This window comes from Falco rusticolus, chromosome 3 (assembly GCF_015220075.1).
Source record: "Falco rusticolus isolate bFalRus1 chromosome 3, bFalRus1.pri, whole genome shotgun sequence".
In the NCBI taxonomy this organism is placed as follows: domain Eukaryota; kingdom Metazoa; phylum Chordata; class Aves; order Falconiformes; family Falconidae; genus Falco; species Falco rusticolus.
The window spans coordinates 7,748,073-7,769,359 of NC_051189.1; the positions used below are offsets into that span (position 1 = coordinate 7,748,073).

General features: G+C 36.2%; 1 protein-coding gene across 4 annotated transcripts in view; it reads left to right on the forward strand.

Moving 5' to 3' along the window:
- CDH12 (cadherin 12) overlaps positions 1–21,287 on the forward strand; it is a 220,747-nt gene that overhangs the window by 78,988 nt on the left and 120,472 nt on the right. For all 4 annotated transcript variants that reach the window (XR_005103402.1, XM_037381808.1, XM_037381807.1 and 1 more), the window contains one exon: positions 19,553–19,847. Coding sequence is in view for 3 of the 4 variants with exons in the window: in XM_037381808.1 (XP_037237705.1) it covers positions 19,553–19,847 (295 nt within the window). In the remaining variant the exon portion in view is untranslated. The remainder of the gene's footprint in view (positions 1–19,552; positions 19,848–21,287) is intronic.

The window sequence follows — 21,287 nt, forward strand, 5'->3', positions numbered from 1 at the left end:
GGTTTTTTTGTATAACAAAATGCAGAATCAAAAATAAGTTATTTCATGTGGGATACAAACAGGACTGGTTTAATGTATTTGCCATTTTGCCATGTTCATTGCAATGCTTTGTTTGTCATGTCTGAAAGCTATTGTAAGGTCTGGTTGTGAATTCCACTTCCTACATAATTTCTTCTTTCCAAGTGTGAAATTCTGCCAGATGAGCCTTTTAGCAACTACAGCATAATTTTATTCCCCAGGGTAGTAAAATTAGATATTTTTTCAATTAAAAAATAATGTGTAACCTAGTCTTTTATGTTGGAGGAACTTTTTTTTTTTTTTTGGTTAAGAAATTGTAATTGATCCTACAAAAAAATTGAATTGTTCTGTTCTCTACACTTATTACCATCTCTATAGGGTACTGTGATTCAGAGAGGTGTTTTTATGGGCCTCATCACTAAGGCATCTGAACATTGCAATGATTATCCTTACAGTGGCTCTGTGAGGCAAGAAAGCATTAGCTCTTTCCGTAAGTAGGGAGCTGAAGCACAGGAAAGACTGAATTACTTGTCAGAGCAATTATCAAAATTATATTGAAACCCTAGAGACTACAAAGTCAGTCTTTCTGATTTTTTATTATTTTTATATGCATTTTAATAGAAATAATGGTCTACAGTTGAATATTGTCTGAATTGATAAGGAGGGAGTTCTGTCTGTGCTGAACAACACGGTCACTGAGAAAGCTGGGCATATCTGCCTACCTGGAATGAAATAAAGGATTAATGATTTAATTCCTCTACATCCAGACACTGCAGTGCTCTTTAGATTAAATAGTTAGCATCCAAGTCCATTCTTAGTCTTGACATTAATAATGTCAAATTTGTAACTGCAAGCTGAAGTAAGCTCAAGCAAAAGAGGGAAGGGGAGAAAAGGGCAATGCTGTCGATTCCTTGTTAGCCTACTGTATTCAGGGATCATCAGACTAGATGACAAAATTATTAAAATGACAAAGAAAACAGGCAATCAAAAATGTTGTGCTCATAATAATCTATATGCATTATGCTTTACGCTTCTTTACTTGTGTTCCTTGGAACAGATTGTTAACACGTTTCTTTGGGGAGCCCAGCCTCAGAGACTGACTCTGAAGTAATGGCTTCCTTAGCGTATTAAATAATTCTGACAGGCTGCTCATTTTCTTTAATTATCTCCAAGTATCAGTGGTTAAAAACTTGTAAAAAATAATGGTATAAGTAATTAACCTATTGGCTTTGCTTTTCCTGTGAGCTATACAAGATAATAAGAAATGTGTAGTGCATTTGGTCACATTTTATGCATTATACAGATATTTTTACTATTAGGGAAAACTTAAAATGGTATTATTTGGAGGAAAAGAAGCCTGCAACACTTCTGCCTGACATCTACAAGACAGGAACCAAAGATTATTTCATTCTGTGTTTGTGTGGGCTCTATCACCATGTTTGCTAATGATGAATAGTTGGTATGTTATGAGTCAGATAAGTATGCAGAAGTTATTTGCTTCAGTAGTTTATCTCCAGTGTTATTTTCCAGTAACTTAGCTCAAACTGCAGGAAGAAAAAAAAGTTACAAAGATAAATATAAGTAAAAGTATACAAGGACTTTGCAAAGCCATTGACATTATATCATGATCATGTATTTAAATAGCTGAAAGTAATTTATAGTCTTAATATTCATGGGTATTATAAACTAGAGGACAAAATGAAGAAGGGCCTAAAACAATGCCTGCAAAGAAAGATAATGATGACATTTGTCTAAATGCTGCCAATACCCCACACACATCAACAGACTTTATTAACACAAATCCTTTTCAGAAAATGGATCTTCAGATTTGGGGATTTTAACTTAAATTTTCATTTTTTCCTGGTAAAAACCAGTTCACATGATGCCACCACCGATTTTATAACCAGCTGATGAGAGCTGTATATCTTTACTTAAAGAGAAATTGCTTTTGCTTACAACAAAAACATAAACTAAAGCCCACTTCCATTTTGAGCTGTGTCCAAAACATAAACTGGACCTTTCCTGAAAAATTCTTTTTGTTTCTCTCAAAATAAAGAAGGGGATATTTTCCTTCTTAAATACTGAAATCCTGACGGTGTTTCAGAATTGTGGCATTTGCCCATTACCTGGTAAATGGCATATCTCCAATTTTTGTTCCTATCTCAAGTGCACTTTTGAGGCAAATCTCTTCATCATTCAGACCTACTGTACTTTTGTTCACTTCAGGAGAGGTCTTGGAGAGTACAGACTAGATCACTTCTGGATAAAAATAAGCCAAGAGTATGCACTACAGGAATTGATACTTAGTCCATCGAACTAGATGAGATCTTGCCTGCAGCAAAAAAAAACCCTGAGGTGAATTTATTGTAGGAATTGTTCCTCAGCACCAACTGCTTCATTCTACAGATCCACTTTTACAGGTTCACATTACTTGCTAACATAGGTGAACCTCATGTCTAATAAAAAGTAGATAGGGAGAAACTACCTTAGGCTAGGTCAGTGCTGACATGTTTAGTCAGCCCTCTTCTCCTAAATTTTAGCTATAATTTTCCAGTCCTTTTAAGAAGACCTACTGAGTAGATGTGATTTATACAATCAGGTCTCTAAAGGAGAGGAAGAAATTATGCAGAATAGTAATATAAAGTAGGAGAGTATGGTCACAGTTTTGTAGTAGCTCTTTCTGATATTCGTATTACAATTTATATTTATACAATTTATATGCATAAATATGTCATATTTCCATGCTTGTAAAGTACACCCCTCATAGTCTACAATGCTCGTGAACAAAATCAGAGCAGAGACAGGCTATTGAGTTAGAAGAAATGAGCTTCCAAAGTACAGAGACAAGAGAGATGCCTAAGCAAAAATTTCAATTGTATATTCTGCTGTTGAATTACATTAAAAAAAAAATAACCCCCAAAATTATATTCAGTGGGGGTCTAGTACAAATATATATGTGTGTGTGTATGTAAGTATACACGTATATATTAAAAAAAAATCTTTATGATTTGCCTGTGAGTTCTACAGGGGGACTACAAATAAAAAATGAAGCCTGAGTAAAAGTTACGTTTGCCCATATGCCTTTGTTTGTTAACTGTCTGTCTTATTTGTGTTAGAATGTGTTCAGCCATTACCTTTCACAATAAAAAAACATACAAAGAACAACAAAAATGATGAGACAGGTCAAATTTACATTGAAGCCACTGAGAGATTTCAATTTTAATAAATTGATTGATACGACAAAGTATGAAACAGGTGACGCAAAGTTAGAATCATGAAAGAAATGAAAAATATTTTGTGATATATTTGGTTTTGAAATATGGTCTATGTAGATAGGGTTTTTTCACTACAGTAATGAAAGATAATATGAAGTCTATTTATTTACTTATTGATTTTAATGGAAAAAAACCTAGAATAACCCAATTAAAAGATAATTTTTTCAAGAGAAAAATTTAGGTGTGAAAAAAGGATAAAAGGATTTATGAAGAACTGACATAGTTTTCTAAACATTGGTTTATGCTTTTAATAGTGTATTTATTCCTGTGGAAGCAAGTACTTTCTCCTGAATATGTGCTCTTGAAAATATTCCCTGTATTTTTTTTCTAAACTACAAAAATTAATATTTCAAAACTTTTTATATATGAAAGAGAAAGGATGTATACATTATTCACAATCTGTGATAGAGAAATCTTGTATGTAGAACACAGTCAAAAAAGCCATCGTTTTTTTCCTTAAAGTCTCATAAAATGTGTAATTTTAAAATACAGGCTATGTAAAATTCATCTGCCCTTTCTTTTGGAAACATTTTCTAGCTGTTTTGCAGCATCCATTAGTAATGCATATGATTTACACATGTTTGATCATGTTGTTTGGGTTTATTTTTTTCTTTTCGCTCTTCCATGTCTCACTGGGAAAAGAACTACTCTAAAAGAAGCATGTGCAAACCATGTGGGTATATGTTTGTATGTGTAAAACCAGCAGCTAGGGAAACTTAATTTGATTATTCACTTTTGTTCTGATAAATGATCCAGATTTCCTTCTCATAGTCCCTCTGGTTCCACTGTCTTGACCTTTAGAGCTTTCATCCTTAAACCTTCATTGAACTGACCCAGTTTCATATGGAAGGAGGACAAGTTTGCTTTAGTTGGTGGTCTGTTGAGATCGTAATCTCTGGTCTTCAGAATCAGCTGGAGTTACTGGGGTTGACCATCTCTTAGGTGTGCCCAGCTGAATCTGTACAAAGTTAGATTATTCTGCTTCACTTCTGTGATCTTTGCAGTTCTGTGGCTTGAATGAAAAACAAACTCATCTACAATGATAAACAAGCTCATCTACAGCTGCTGTCATGCTGGAAGGCAGCTAAACAATGAGCGTACTGCCATTAAAGTCACTACTTTTTCACTGAATTCTGTTTACAGATTGTACCATTGAGCTACTTTCTACCATTCTATTTCTTTGTCTGTTCCCCTTCCTCTAAACTGGGTTGATAACACCATCTGTAAATCAATGTACAGTTATCATCTATAGCTCTTAAATAAACATGGGTTTGTAGAACCTGAACATCATTAACTTTCAATTCATAGTTCATAATAGTCAGTCAAAGTTCATAATACCTCCAGGACTTTGACAGCGTGTTGCTATTCAAATCCTACATACACCCTGCAGTGCTGATATGTGCTGCTAATTTGCTGTTGCCATGACTAGTTTATTACTTTGTCCACAGGGAAAAGTGCTTTTCCATTCTTTTCACAGCAGGCAGTACTGCTCAGCAAGGAAATGTAGCAGTTCTTGCGGACTAAGTAGAGAAAGAGCTGGTATCTGCTGCCCTGGTGCAACACAGCACAGATACTATCTGGGAGAGAGATAGGTGTAGCAGCAGGATTATCCCACAAAACATAGTAATACTTGGGGGGGGGGGGGGGATGGGGAGGGGAAATATTTTATTTCACTTTTAGGAAGTCATCTGGAAGCACCTTACAAGCTTCCCTCTGGTTTTGGTGTGTCTGTGTTGCTGTGCTGAGGAGCAATGTATGTTCGAATGCAGCACTGCAGTCATGGGGAGAAATATCCTCCAGCTGAAATACATAGCTGCTTCTTTATAACCTCTTTATAGATGGGTATGTGTCTCTTCTTAGCTGTGCTTTGTACAGCCCAGCCTAGCTGAAACACCTGTTCATCTGCCTATTAAAGTCATGACATTCACAGATCACGGGCAAGCTGGAGAGCCACTCTGTATATTTTTTTTTCCATCTTCCAAAAATGTTTCTTGTTGATCATTCTTAAAAATTAAAACAGTGCCTTTTCAGGCAAACAGGGCGAACTTGCTTCAGCAGAGAGGGCATGTATCAGATTTTTTTTTTTGAGAGGGAGGTTAATCAGCATTTCTGATGTTCTTTATGTGTATGAACAAAACATTTTTTTATTTGTGGAATGAAGAGAGGTATTCAAGTTCTCCTATGATTTTCTCTTCTAAAATACAAATGCCATTTCACATTCATATCACACTTAAGAATGGATTTGTGTAGGTTTATCTTTACAGGGGTAAAGATTATATACTGAAAAAGAAAAATCCCAATGATTCCCATACTCCATGGACAGTTCCATGGTGCTGATAATAATGGAGTCACACAAGTCCCCAAAAAACCAGGAGCCCACAGTACTAACACAGTTGACTACGAAATGAATGCTTCAGAATGACAGAAATGCTACACTGCTACTAGCTGCAGCTGGTATATCAAATTAGGAAGAAAGTAAATTACTGTTGCTCCAGGTACCAGCTGTTCCAGTAATGAAAACTCCACTAAGAAGTCCTGTTTAATACAAACTAATCTTAAATTTATTTTTATCTTATGGAAGATTGGTGTTATAATGGCTTGTTAATCACACTGGCTAAGCCCAGTCTAACCAGATCAGGAAATTAATGAACAAATTAGCAAAGAAATCTTGATGCGTTTATGAATTTCAAAATACTTAGCAAGGGTTTCTCACTAATTTTACCAATTTTAAAAGTACATTTATAGAAAATTTATTATTCAATTAAATTCTTACAGAAGATCATCATCCTGATAAGGCAGTAGGTGTGCTGGGACATAGTTTATTCATGATTTCATAGCATAAAATTTCATTGTGACAGATGTTTGGCATCCCACACCAATTCATGCTTCTGGTAAACGTATCATTAAAACAAAAAATATTCATTTTCAAGGCACACATATACTAAATTAAAAGCTCATTTTTGCCTAAATATTTTCTTTTGTCTGTGCTAGATGATTTTTCAAAGCATATTTTGCAGCAGTCAAAACAAGGCCAGCTGGATGCCAGCAAGGGATGAATCTATTCTGAAAGCTGGAAGAGGCCCACTGCAAGTGATTGCTGTATTCCTTTCATACCCCTGAGCCAGCCTCTCAAAAGATGTAGTTTTAGAGTAAAGGATGTAGCTCTAAATTGGGTCTCATAGCAGCTCAACAAGAATGGCTATTTCCCTCTGCAGGTGTGGAAGGTGAGGGTAGGAGTGGGAAGCTCTGTACATAAAGCTTTTTTCATTTTTCTGTTCACATTGAGTCAAAATCCCCATTGTTCCTTTAACAGAATGTCATGGTTTAACCCCGGCCAGCAACCCAGCCCCATGCAGCCGCTCACTCATTCCCCTCACCCAGCGGGATGGGGAGGAGAATCAGAAAGGAATGTAAAACTCAGGGGTTGAGATAAGAACAATTTAATAGGTTAAGCAAAAGTCACGCATGCAAGCAAAGCAAAGCAAGGAATTCATTCACCACTCCCCATGGGCAGGCAGGTGCTCGGCCATCCCCAGGACAGCAGGGCTCCGTCATGCGTAACGGTTACTCGGGAAGACAAACGCCATAATGCCAGATGTCCCCCCCTTCCTTCTTCTTCCCCCAGTTTATATACTCAGCACGATGTCATACGGTATGGAACATCCCTTTGGCTAGTTCGGGTCACCTGTCCTGGCTGTGTCCCCTCCCAATTTCCCGTGTCCCTCCAGCGCTCTCGCTGGCAGGGCTTGAGAAACCGAAAAGTCCTTCACTGAGCATAAACATCACCCAGCAACAACCAAAACCATCAGTGTGCTGTCAACATTGTTTTCACACCAAATCCAAAAGACAGCACTGCACCAGACACTAAGAAGTAAATTAATCCTCTTCCAGCTGAAACCAGGACACAGAACAATCTTTATGGGGCATGTGGCTGGTACAAATAGATCTGTGCTCTTCTGTGGATGTGGTTTTTGGCAATTATGTGCTACTTCCTACACACAAAATGCAATACTACAGAGTACTCCTTGCATGCCTTTCCACAGGTGGCTTACACACTGTTCTTTTCAGAGGCTGCACCTGATATGTTCATATAGTCAGACACTGTGATCATCATCCAGGAGGTAGATCTTGCCTACTGAGTGAGATAGGAAAATACAGCTTGCCTCAGTGCTAGAGAGCAATACTCTTCAAATACTGTAAGCAATACTTACAAGAGAATACTCTTGTAAGGCAGTTTTCACTGAATTCAATCTATACAATACAGTTCTGCTGAATGTAATCACCAACAGATATCCTTGAAAGAAATGAGATTTTGTAACAAACAAATTTGCACTGAAAACAAATATTTTAATAATAAATATCTTAATAGAATTAGAGACACTAGTTTTCCACAGATTCAGTAATTTGTGTATCTAGAGTATTTTCCTCTCAAAAAAGATGAGCAAAAGAAATAACTAGTTTTCTGGCTTGCTTATTTCTGGCAAATTCATTAGTCAATGTGTAATTACCTGTTCATTCTTTGATTTGGTTTAAGCAAGAACACTCTGTTAATGTATTACCTTCCTGAATGAATTGGATTCTTCCAGTAATTGACTTATTGTCCTACGTAAATTAGAATACATTATCCTTTATTGTTAAATGTAGTTCGATTTATGGTGCAAATATTGCTAGAGTAAGAGTTTCATAAACAAAGAGATGCTAATTAGTTTAGGATTAGCTGATCTAATTCTAAATAGGTACCAGTGTTTTGTGATCTCATTAATGAATATGTAGTTTCTATACACATGTCTTTCAGGTATAGTTAAAATTCATCTTTTGCTAGGTTGTATGTTTGCTTAAAATGCCTTATTCACAGTAGAGATTCTCTATTATTCAGTGAGTAAAAATATTTGTCAGAACAAAGCAGAAAATTGTTCTTTGCCATAAGCTGTGTTTACATTGCCTTTTCAGAGAGGCATTAACATGTTCCTCAATCCTGGTTTCTGTATTTGGAGCAAGCGTAATAAGATGGTGAACTTGAGAACTATCTTGCAAATCCATGAGAACTTAAAGGCAGACAGCAAGGGAAATAGGTAATGTTTGATGCTTAGAAGGTCTCCAGCCCATAAATTTATTATTTAATAGGTAAGGTTGTTCTTATGTTCAAAAAAGGCATGTGCAAATCATCTGCCACACCAAAGGGATATTTTTTTTTACAAAAATTACTAAAAAATGTGAATATTATTTCCTTGAACATAATTAGCAACTACTGAAAATCCAAATTAACTATTGATATCTGCAGTACTTTCAGTGAAAGAAGTTTTACTTCTGTGAACAGTAATAAACAGATAAAACCCCTGTCACATAGCAAGTAATTCCTGCACCAGTGGAAGGATTTTATTGTAATTTCTGTCTGACTGAAGTTTTATTGTTAAAATTGCAAAAAAGCATTATTTGATCAAGTTTATCGTATCTCTTCCATCTTGAAGCAATCAAATAATTTTATTTGAGGTTCTGGAAAATCAGAGGGGTGGGGGAGAGAGAGGGAGAGAGACATGGTGAGTTATTTCCACACAAGAAAAGACTTGTTTCTATTGTGAGATCTTCAGTTTGTTAAAACTTAAAAGTGGAAAGAAAATCTACCTGAGTGTGTGAATTTAAACAAAGCAAATGTTTATTCTCACTCTGCAGGGGGGTACCCCGCTAGCACTCTGCAGGAGAGTATTCTGCTAGTACTTGCAAGGCCCTAATTATTATTGAATAAAACCGGAGACAATAGGAGGCTTGCCATTGACTTTCTCAAGGCCAAGATTTAAGCTTTATGAGCACAATTAGGCTTCCCTGGGTCCTGGAGAGATTTTGCCATGGAAAATTATTTTCCCCAGGACTTCAGGAAGAACCATATGCAGAAGGATTAGGAACAAATCAACACCTCTGTTGTTTTGTTGGGCAGCTCTTTCAGAAAAGGATGGAATATAAATTCACCCAGACACCACTCTTCTGCCTTGCTTCCTGCTTCTTCCCTCTCCCAAGGTCTTTGTAGCAATAAACTTGCCAACCTCTGTCTGGGGTAAAATGACTTCTATGCTTGTCTCTTCCTTGTCCATCCCCAATAGCAGCAGCAGAGGTGGTTGTTCTTTATTTTGTCTGTATAAAACAAAAGTACAGCCACAGCTATAGAAAGTGGAGATCTTACCACAGCCATACAATAATTTCTGTTCCCAATTACAAAGATTTTTAATTTTTTTCTATCTATTATACTGTGTTTTCCCCTACTTCTTCAGAACATTTATTTTATCCATTAAGAACATGAGTAAATCTTGCAAGTAAATGCTATAACTTCATGTAAACTCAACGCATTTTTTAAAAGATTGCATTGGGACAATCCAGCAGAGACAATCACCATTCAGATTTATAATTAAACTGCTCCACTTAAGCAGAAATAATTTAGTCTTGAGCTGTGGAAGATATTTTTCTTTTGCTTGTTAGTATATATGTGTGACGTTTTTATTAAAAAGAAAGCAACCAGTATTCTTGCGCAGTGCAGCTTAATGATATGTAAAATATGTATGTATCCATAATTTACAATATATACAGGTTTTCTCTGATTTGGTTCAGTTCTGTGTGGTGCCATATAAATGCTGTTTTATATAATTCAAGCCTGAAGCCTGAATTCTATCTGGCACTACCTGTGTCTTAAGAACCTGCTTTTCTCCCATCCAGAGGTCAATTGATTAAAAGACCCCACTGAAAGAAAATAACTGTTTCTGCAAAACTGCCAAAAAAGGTTTCTATTGGTCAAGCTGGAAGAAAATGCAAACCATGCAGTGTGTCACCTACCTGTATTGTTTCAGCATAATGAAATAAATACATACAACATAACCCTTTCCTATGCTGCTTCTGGAATCTGAGGAAAATCAACAGCTGCTCTGTGAAAAGGTGATTTCATTAATACAGCCTTTACAAATATTATTTTGAGAAAATCTTACAGCTGGAACATGGGTCACATGATTGCGCTTGCTTGGAATTGAGACACCTGGGCGCAAAAGAATTCTTTCAGCTTCTCTGCTGTGCTTTCTGTTCCTGTATCTCATACACATTAAGCATTATTGATTCATGACTGCTGGATGATTTTGCATTTTATTTTGTGTCGTGGTATGCTTGTTTTCCTGGGGATTTTTTATCCAACTTAGGTTAAGACAAAGATATTAAAAATTCAGAAAGTAGAATATTTCACTCATACAATTCTGTGCCTGTAAATGCCCTAAAGTTACGCCTGTTATGTATGTGTTAAAATTAGTATTTTTCACTTCTGTGATAAGAACTAAGATTTTTTTTTTCCTATTTAGAACAGAGAAGTAGCCACAGAGTTCATGACAATATGCCTTGTCACAGTGATGGGCAGGCTGAGGCAGAATCTTTCTACTCTGTCAGTTCCTGCCTGTTCTAGTGTGTCATAAACCAAAAAGAGACACCTTAATGGCCAGTGCTGTACAGTAGGTGTGATTAACAGAAGAGTTTTTTTGTATTTAATATAACATTAAATTTAAATACATGAGGAAGAGAGTTTTTATATTAATTTCCAATGCTGTCAGTGAAGAAAAATATTTGAAATTGTGGAAATAAAATGTATTATGGGAAAGATCAAAATGAAGAAAGTTTAAGCAGCACCAGAAGAATTTAATAGGCCTTTGCTCTAAACCCCCCCAAGATCAGACTGGAATGGAAAAGCATACTGATATAAATAAAAAATGAAATAGCGGAAGATTTATTTGCTACTTAAAGTTGCAATCAATGTCAAATTGAACATAAGCTTTTATAATCGGTTTAGAATCTTTGACCTCTCCAAAGCAATGGACTTAAACTGCTATTCTTTCAGCATATGTTTCCAACATTGTGTTTACTCAAAAAAAAGGACACCCGACAGATCTAGTCTTTCTTTTCATGTCCTAACGACAGGAACTTGTTCTTTTAGATTTATGACAGAGCTACCATTAAAAGTACTTAAAAGTTGTGTATGTATCAGTGATTTTAAAAGATTATTGTTAATGTTATCATCTTTGAGACATACACACAGAGTCTGCAGCGTATGTAGACTATGGGGCAATGCAACAGGAGTCTGTATGGTGATCTGTGTCCTTTCATGTCTCTGCAGGTCAGAGAACTGTGGCTTCCTAAAGCAGGGTAAACCTAGTTTAGGGAGCCTTACAGAGGATGTGCTTCTAGGAGCTACACTGAACCTCTGACTGTCCAGAGAATCTGTTACTAGATATTTTGCAGAGCTCAGCCAGGGAGCCAGATTCAGGCTTGGGATTCCCTTTGAGTGTGGTCAGGTGCACCATTTCTACAACTATGGAGGTCAGCTAACTCCTAACCACAGTCCCCTAACACAGGACTCATTAATGGAAGAAGATAACTGTCTTCATGACTACTGTTCCTTTAAATTTTTATGAACGCATAGTTGAAGATATATTTCTTCTCCTAGTTGCAGCTGTGGTGTGGAAATGTATGCTGCTCCACAGTTACTGTCCTTCACATAAGATGCTGCCTCCTCAGAAGTGTATCTCCAGCAGGAAGTTGGAGTTTTCCATAATTAATTTCAGAAGAGCCAGACTTACAAAGCTGCTTTAATTAGATGGGGCAGTATGATATAAAGCCGTTCAAAGGAACTCAATTAGCTCCAGACATTTGGGTTGGAGGAGTAAAAGCAACCAGAGGAAGGAATGGGAAGCTATGCAGAGCCATTATCTCTTCCAGCATTGGATTTCATTCCATAGCCCCTGTTTGCCATGGCGGCTGTCAATAAGCGTCTGTCTTTTTTTCTGTCCCTTCAGCAACAGGATGTCATACAGTATGCTGCCTTCTCTGTGACATATTCATAGCTAATCCTACAGCCTACAGAAAGGCATTCCCAACTGGCATCAGCAGGTCAATTCCTATGAGAGAAAATGGTTGTGCAACTGAGCAGCTGAAGTTATAGCATCTATGGGAAATTAAATCTCAAGAATAAAGCCTGTTCACAGTGTCATGACGCATTATTAGGTGAGATGAGGCATCTCATATATTGATCATGTTGGACTTGGTATTCAAGCATGTGTATTCTGATGCTAATGGTATATTTTCCATGTAAAGCCCAACTAGTTACCATATAAGGAATAAGGAAAATAAACCATGATTTTATACCTTGTAGCTTAAGACATCTATAGAGTCTAATTCTACAGAAAATGGATCACATTCACACACCCTTGAAAGCAAATAGTTTTTGTCATTTCTTTTCAAAGTACAAACACCTCATTTTAGACTGAAAATATCTAACCTTGCCAACTGCTTAATTTCAGTGACACTTTGTAAAATAAAGCTCCTGCTTGTTCTCAACTTCTTGAACAGTGGTTATCTGCTGATCTTCAGAGAGACTATCTTCATAAATATAATTAGGTAGTCATTAGGGATTATAAATTCTCCTCTAATAGGTCTCTTACATTTTTTCTTATGAAGATAACATGTTTCATGTAAAGGCTTCCTAAGTCTCTAGTATCTATTTTTATTTTATTTGTTCATACAGCATATTTTGTATTTTCGTGCATTGATCTTTTATATATGTTCCAGAAAGGATACGGCAGGGAGCATAATGCAAAATAATATATTACTGTCAGTATGTAGCATCCAGCGACACGCAGGGCATTTTTATATTCTTACAGTGATTCCTGTTTCAAGAAGAAATAGTACAATCATATGTACTACCTAAAAAGAGCACCACCGCTTGATACTTACCATTTTAATTAATTACAGCAGTGCCATCGGGTGTTTTGCCGGTCTTGCACAATTAAATAGCAAGAATTCAGAATGTGATTGTAATGTTGTCTTTTCTTCATTTAGTTTTCAGAATTAAAAAAAAAAAAAAAAAGAGAAAGAAATATTTCCTTGAAAGGGAATACAAGTATCTGCTGCTGAAAGCTGTGATGATTTTTCTCCAGACCTCTGTTTGTGGCCAATTCCCTTCCCTCATTTCTCAGTTTCAGGCATCAACGTTATGCTCCCACTTAGCCACCGGGACTCCAGCCAGGCACTGGTACGGAGGGAGCGCCAGTGCTTTCACAGATGTAAATCAAACCAGCTCCACTGGTGCCAACTGAAATGCATTAATTTGTAAGAGGTGATGTCTTGCACAGACTCCTTTGAACCAGAAGATAGGTTTACCATAGATTTGAAGCACACAGTAGTGAAAAGAAAGGAAAAGGCCACATCTGTGCATGAAGATGTGTGGCGTGACCTCACCTTTCCCATCTGATGCACTAAGGTCTTTGGACTGTGAAGGTTTCAGATTCAATTCTCTGCTCTGTTCCTGTAAATACTCTGAAAAACTCTGAAATTAAAAAAAAAAAAAAAAAAAAAGATGGTGAGATCATTTGCCACTGAGCTGTCATCAGCAGCTGCACATTTCATTGTAGCTGGTATTAGTTCAGCAGGATGTATAAAACTGCATTGAAGAAAGAAGAAATTAGAAGTTGATAAATTTCCTCAAGTTTTGTCTTCCACTGTTGTCTAACGGCTAATACTGAAATTTGTTGTTGGAAGCTGTGATTATGTTGTTGCTTTACCATGGCAATGCCTAGAGGCCTCAGTCGATTCATGGTCCCATCAGCTGTAACCATTCTGCAGAACATTTCTCTCAAATGGAATTTAACATAACTGTGGCCTTAAACCTATCAACATACATTCACAGAGCACATCATAACGTGGTATTATATGAGTTCAGTAACAATAACATAATAAAAAAACCAACTTCTGATATCGATTCTTACTTTGAAGTTTAACAGAGAGAACCAGGACACTTTCCATATGTATCAACTCCAACTGAAATGGTGATGTAAAAGTCATCATCAGAAATATATGCAAGTTATAACTTACATAGATAATTACTTGTATGGTTAATCTGTAAAGACATATTTTCGATAGATTTTTATTACAATATTTTACTAGTGCATTTTTTTTTTCTTTAGCAGTATTTTTGTGTCTATAGGAAATGAAATTTCATTTTAAAAAGTACTAATTTTGGAATGTCCTTTTGCAAAAGTTACTATTGAAATCTGCATAATGTAAAAAAACCATACTTGTAGAGTTGAATTAGAAAAATAACAGTCCCTGACCCCTCAAGTCAGTGATGTTGGTAGGGTTGAGGATTCCTTTGAATTGACCAAGTCAGGTACTGTTTTTATTCCTTGCTAATGACTTATTTACCATCATATTACTAAATGCCAACCACACTCATTATTGGCAAAGTCTGGTCTGACTTAGTATGTTTAAACTAAATCCCTGTGACAGAAGGAGATAATGTTTTATTTAATTGGGTAATCAGTGTTTAATTTAAATAAAGTTCAGCTTTATTTGCCAAACAGAAATCATTAGAAAAAGTGTGGAAAACCTTGTTATTTAATTCCTCTTGAATAAGAACATATTCTAATATAATTTGGACACTGTTCAAAAGATACTTCAAAATGCAGAACCATGTTGGCTATTACTATTTTTATAAAAATTAGACAGAAGTATGCAATTCATGGAAGTAAACATTTTACTAAACATAGGAAAAGAAACCATAGCAATACATCCCTAAGAAAATTAATCATGGTCATAAGATATGCACAGCTGGCTAGTTCAAATAATTATTTTTTTTATCCTTGGTATATTTTTATATACACACACACATACATCCTTTAATTGACATTTTTAATTACTGTTTAAAATTCTCGTAGCACTAAGAAAGCCTAGTCGTGGATGAGGGTCGCTTGTAAAAGCCCTGTACAGAGCTAGTACAAAAACACCCCTTCCCATTGCAAATAATTTTCAGTCTCAAGAGGAAACAAAACCATCTTTTCCAAATAACCTTTAAAAACCATTCTTTTCTTTTTTTTTTTCCTTTTTCTTTCACCTCATAATTTTGCAGTTGGACTCCATGATCTTAAAGGTCTTTTCCAACCTAAATGATTCTATGATTCTATGATTTTAGTTATTACTTTTTTCCATGTGTTTATTTTACAACTTCTTTTTCATATGACCCATTTTGTAATAGTGTCCTAACTCCTCCCAGCACAAGCTTTAGCTTGCAGTCTTGCCTGATTAATGCATGTTAAATGACTATTCAGAAGATGCCCAAGGTAATTCATAGTTTTAGGATCAAGAAACATTGGTACTGAGCAGATTTGTGAGCAGATTTTGCCTTGTCCCTAATTGTCCTTGGAGCGTTGTATGTAGGTGTGGGTGTGTGATGGAGAGGGGAGGAAAGAAAATATATTTGATTCCGTTTGATTAGCAGCAATTGCATTGTTGTTTTTCATTATTCAGTTTCCCGAATTAAAGTCTCTGAAAAACTTCCCCCCACCTCCCTCCAACTTTTATCTCAGCAAAAATTTCAACTTTTTTATATATTTAGAGAGAAGGAAAAAAATACATTTATATAAAAACACTGTGAAAGAATCTAATTACCAGTTTTTAAAAGGAACTATGCAACCTGCGTAGACCATAAAGTTCTTGCTAATAGAAAATATGTGTAGAATAAATATCTTTTAAAAGGGCAATATTCCAAATAGAAAGTCTTCTTGGGTGGTTAGTATTAAAGATTTCTTTAGACTTATTTACACCCTCCTCTTATGTAGTGGGCATCCCTGTTCCAACACATAGACTTTTGCAGTAGAGGATTGCCAAAATAGCTGTGCTTGCATCCATGCTTTCCAAACAATAATGGCTGTTTCTTATTTCCTCAGTTCAGGTTGTCATCCTGTTTGCAGTTTTAGGCAATAACTTGAGTTGACTGACTATTTTGCCTTCTTAGTTTTCATTCTGCATCTTACCCAAGAAAGGATTTGTAGACTGACTCAGTCTGGCATCTGGTATCGGATATGATTCAAGAACACTGTTACAGTTTCTGCATAGATTAATGCAATTTATTTCACAAATTGTCTCCATCTTATTATTCATACTTGATTTTTTTTATCAGTCTTTTCTTTTGCCATATGTGTTTTTGTTTGCACAGATTAGCAAGAATTATGGGATGATATGTCTTCGTCATCACAGAAAAATATTCATGATTTTCTGCACTAACAAAGTTTGCTGCAAAAAATGATTGATTTTACACTTGAGGTGGATTTGCCCAAAGATCTGACAATAAACTCTGTGTTAATTAGGTAGTGAGAATAACGGTGCAGAACTGAGCAAAAGTACAAATGAATCCCTCGCATTTCCAAACCTTTGTGGCATTTTTAGTATTCAAAATTTACAAACAAAATGTAACAGTAGGGAAAATCCATGTGGATACAATCGTGTACCACCCTGTTGTAGTAAATTCAAGTAATTCTGAAATGTAAACACGCGTGGGGGATCTAGGTAAGATTTGAGCACTTGTTTGCCCTGTAGCTTTGCTCAAATAGCAGAAGAGCAAGAACTAGAAAATAAGTATAAGCAAGAAAGAGAAACAGGATACAAACCCAAAACTACTGCTGGACACAGTGTCAGAAAAGCTGGTCTCTGACAAATATTCTGTATATTTTTCAGCACAAAAAATAAATGTATTTTCTTCCAGTGCAATGCAGCTTGCAATACATAAATCAGAGACACACTAGCAAGCACTGAGTCTTTAGCCTAAACTGCTTTCTTGAAATTTCAGGCATTGAAAGTCAGGATAATTAGTTTGCCCAAGTCCAACCAATGCTAGTTCCTCACTCTCCATCCTTCCATTTAATCTCAGTACTGTATGCCTTTGGTTATTGCAGAATTCAGTTCATTTTTAATTAAATCAATCAGCTATTCCCCTACAGTAATTAGGGACTTTGTAATGTTGAATTGCCTCACAAATAGCTCAATGTGGGTTGCAAATAGCATACATTTGTGCTTTGTTCAGCAATGGCATCTAAAGAAGCCTGTATCGAAATCAGCAGATTAGCAAGATTTGATGAATAAATACAATGTGACAGATCCCAGCTAATGTAAAGCAATACAACTTTGCTTAAATCAATGGAATGGTTCCTCGGTTATACTAGCTGAGTGTGAAGCACAGTAAACACATCTAGAACTGTAGAATTTCTAATGCTGCCAGTTATAAAGTTTTTTTTCTCCAATGCATTTGGAAAAAAGCTATGCTTGTGCTTGTCTTTGTATTTCACTCTTCCTCTTAGGAGCCCTTGTTTTGCTTTTTTCTTGTTATACTTCTTGAATTTTTTCCCCAGCTAGGGGAAGCAACTATAATTATTTCTCTCTGGTATAATCCAAGTGTTCGGATAACACATGCAACGCAGCCTTATTTGTTACTAGTTGAACATAAACCCTTCAGCTGGCAATCAGAAAGATACTCAACCATCTCAGCTTTAGAGCCAAATCTGATGACAGGAGATGGGAGTAGAGACAATATTCTTGGCACACTTCTCTGTTTACAAATCACTGCTTTGAAACCACATTCCTTTGCTCTGTGATATTTTTACTTCCAGGAGTATGGAACAAGGTAGGCTTCACAGTAAAGCCCAGACATATTTTATTTAATACAGGGACACAGGGGAAGAAAATGGTGTGGTATAATTTCTAGCGTTTTTTCTTTGAGCTTTGTCATCAACATTATTTTTTTCCACTTCATGTGTATCTGTTAGCCTCTATATGATAGTAGAAGGAAAATTATAAGTTTTTACTGATCAAGGTATAATGGAACAGCAGGGAACTTGTGAGCCACTTAAATTAAAATGATGAGGAAGAAATAGGCATTAATTATGTCAGGCTGCATTATCTTTTCATTTTGCAAGCAAGGAAATATTTTAACATCTCAGAAACAAAATGCTTTACTTCAGACTGGAAAGATAATTTAAAATCACATGCAGGGGGCAGCTAGATAAAGATCAGAATCTAGTATATTCACTGAGCAGGAATGATGAGATGAAAAAGTAGGCATAGATAGGCTATATTCATGTTCGCTCTGTCCCACAAACCATGACCTCTTCCGCGGTCACAAGGACCTATTTTCAATTTCAAGGCGATAGCTATAAATGTTAATAATTGCCTTTACCTCTTTCTCTGTAGCTTAGCTTCTTGCCCCATTACCAAAACCATTTAGTTTCTCAGTAATTCATTTTCTACATAATCTCCTTTCATGTCCCGTGTTTCCTCTATTGTGTTTCACCTTGGGCAGTATATAATGTAAATAAAGCCTATACCCATAATCACTTTACTATACTACTAAAGGGAATTCACTATTGAAAACTCTACAACCTGTGTCCATTATAGCAGATCTCTTTAGTTCTCATTAGATGGGACAAGCAGGTGAATATTTTAGAAGCTATTTCAGCATCAGTGATGTAACCTTGAATATATATTCAAAACATTTAGATGTATTTAAAGAATGAACGTGAAACAGATGAAGGCATTTGAGAAAGAAGTTAATCATACTGTATTTTGATTACAAAAATTCCTGTATTTGACATAGTGTTTAAGGCCACGTTACAGTAGTATAGGCACTGATCAAATGGACAAAAATGTCCAAGAACCTATAGTCAGATATTTCTTTTTTCCAAATTAGAAATAGAGATTTAACATACTTATAGCCTCAAAAATGGGTATATTTGTATTTAAGGCAAAAATAATTGAGTTAAGGAAGGAATGATTGAGTCTTATATTATTCCAATGAACAAGAGAACTCCTAGCTTAACACTGACCACAATGTGGTTATCTCAGAAAGGACAGAAACAAGCAATCACCTCTCTGTGTAAGAGGTAGTATTTTTAATTCTGTTTAGCATTTACTGTAATTAAGAGGTCTATATTGTCTTTTTTAAAACCAGGTCTGAGACTGAGTTTAGGATTCTGTCAAGGTCTTTCATGTTAAATGAAAATTAGAGACTTCCCTTCTACTCTTTAGAAAACCAAATGCCTGTGAAAACTTTTGACACTGTCATGTCATCTCATGTTTGTTTGATGTGCTTACTGGTGGTTTTCCATCCTTAGTCTGAAATTTCAGTTTATAACAAATTTAAAGCCCTGCTTCATTGCAGTTTTAGGAGTGAACATTATTCATGAGAGAAAGCAGGTGGAATTTTGAAATGCTTTCTATTCTGGGTACTAGATGGGGATAAAAAAGAATTAGGTAATGTGCTACTCATTTTTTTTCTTGCACTTAGGGGCAGTTACGGACTTTGAAACTGGTTCCTCTAATGCCTTTTATTACATAAGAGAGAAAAAAAAAAGCTCCTTCCAGCCTAGAAAAAGCCATTAATGTTCTTTTCCTCCCCCTTTTTTTTTTGTATTCTCAAGCTTCATTCAGACTTGGACAAGGGAGTGGGCACTGTTAAATATACCCTTTCAGGAGATGGTGCTGGCACGGTTTTTACCATTGATGAGACCACAGGAGACATCCACGCCATAAGAAGCCTAGATAGAGAAGAAAAACCTTTCTACACACTCCGGGCTCAGGCTGTAGATGTTGACACCAAGAAACCACTAGAGCCTGAATCAGAGTTCATCATCAAAGTGCAGGACATTAATGATAATGAGCCAAAGTTCCTGGATGGGCCTTATGTTGCCAGTGTCCCAGAAATGTCTCCAGTGGGTGAGTAAGAAGCTTTAAACACTTTGATAACTATTTGCAGATTACGTAATTGTCTCAATGTGCATTTCCTGCTGAGGAAAGAAAAAGAAGGCTGACATGAAAATGTATCTTCTAAAACTTATTATTAGAAATGTCTGGCTTTGTTCTTAGAAATATATAGATTACAGGGGTTTTTTAGCTTTATTTGCTTATTTAGAAACTCATTCTCCTGCAAAATGAATACTTGTCAGTCTTTGAGGACAGGAGGAGAAAAAAAATAAATTCAAGGCAGGTATCTAAGGTCCAGGAGTTCTGTGTACCCCCAAACCTGATATTTCACATAATGAAGTACATTCTTCTGTCTTCCTAGTTTACGTTGACTGTCTACTGTACAGAATTAGATGGTACAACAGCATCTTACCATTACTGTTCTTTTATTTGTGGCTGTTAAAGTCCTACAGCACTTGCATGACCCCCTAATTGTGAATTAGGAGGCAATTATTTATCCATATCCTGCTGCACTGTGGGTGTTGAAAGCAAAGATTGCCCTAACCTGGTGCTCCACAGTGCAAGAACGGGAGTCAGAGAGGCTCAGCAAGACTGGCACAGGGTCTTAAAAACCTGATGTCGAAGAAAATATTGAGTGCATTGGATACTTAAGTTAAAAAAAAAAAACCAAACAAAAAACAAACAAAAAAAAAAAACCAAAAAAAACCCCCAAAAAAACAGAGAGAGAAGACTGACTGGAAACATGGTAAGTTTTAAAGAAGCTAGTATATAGAGGAGAGAACAATTTTCTTTCCAAAGAAAAGTGGACTGTAGTAAGGATACTGAAGCACTTTTGTTTGAAGAGTTTTGACACTACCATTGACATTTGCTGGGAAAGACATAAAGAGTATTGATCCTGCTTTGGAGCAGGAGAATAGACTAAATGGGCCCTTCAGGTCACTGCCTGATGGCTGATTCTGGAATGGTCCTGAGCAGTGTGTTTGCAACACAAGCACACTGCTTGTGTCCTGCTGCCAGATGGCACTTCAGGCTTCCCTGCAGGCACCAGAAATTAATTCATTCTGGGCTGGGAGGCCTTTAACTTCCCAATGCTAGTTTCAGCTTATTGCCATTTTCTCTCCTAAATTGTCTTTTCCCAGTACTTCACAAGCCAGCAGTAGTCGTTTAATACTCCCTGTAGCTGCTAACAGTTTCAGAAGTTTTCTGACTCTTAAATGTGCAGAGGGATCCTGTTGTCCCTTCAGCTGTGCAGCTCAGGTGGTGGTGTTCTGAAAGACAATCCAGGAGACAACTAGCTATTTACACAAGTTGTTACATGGAATTAGTGAGGTGGTATTTTAACTGTAGTGATAAAAAGTAGTAGAATGTGATAAAATGTGATACGAATAGACATGTAGAGGTGATCTTTTTAATCTCATACAAGTGTTGAGATGGGTTTAGTATAGTCACCCA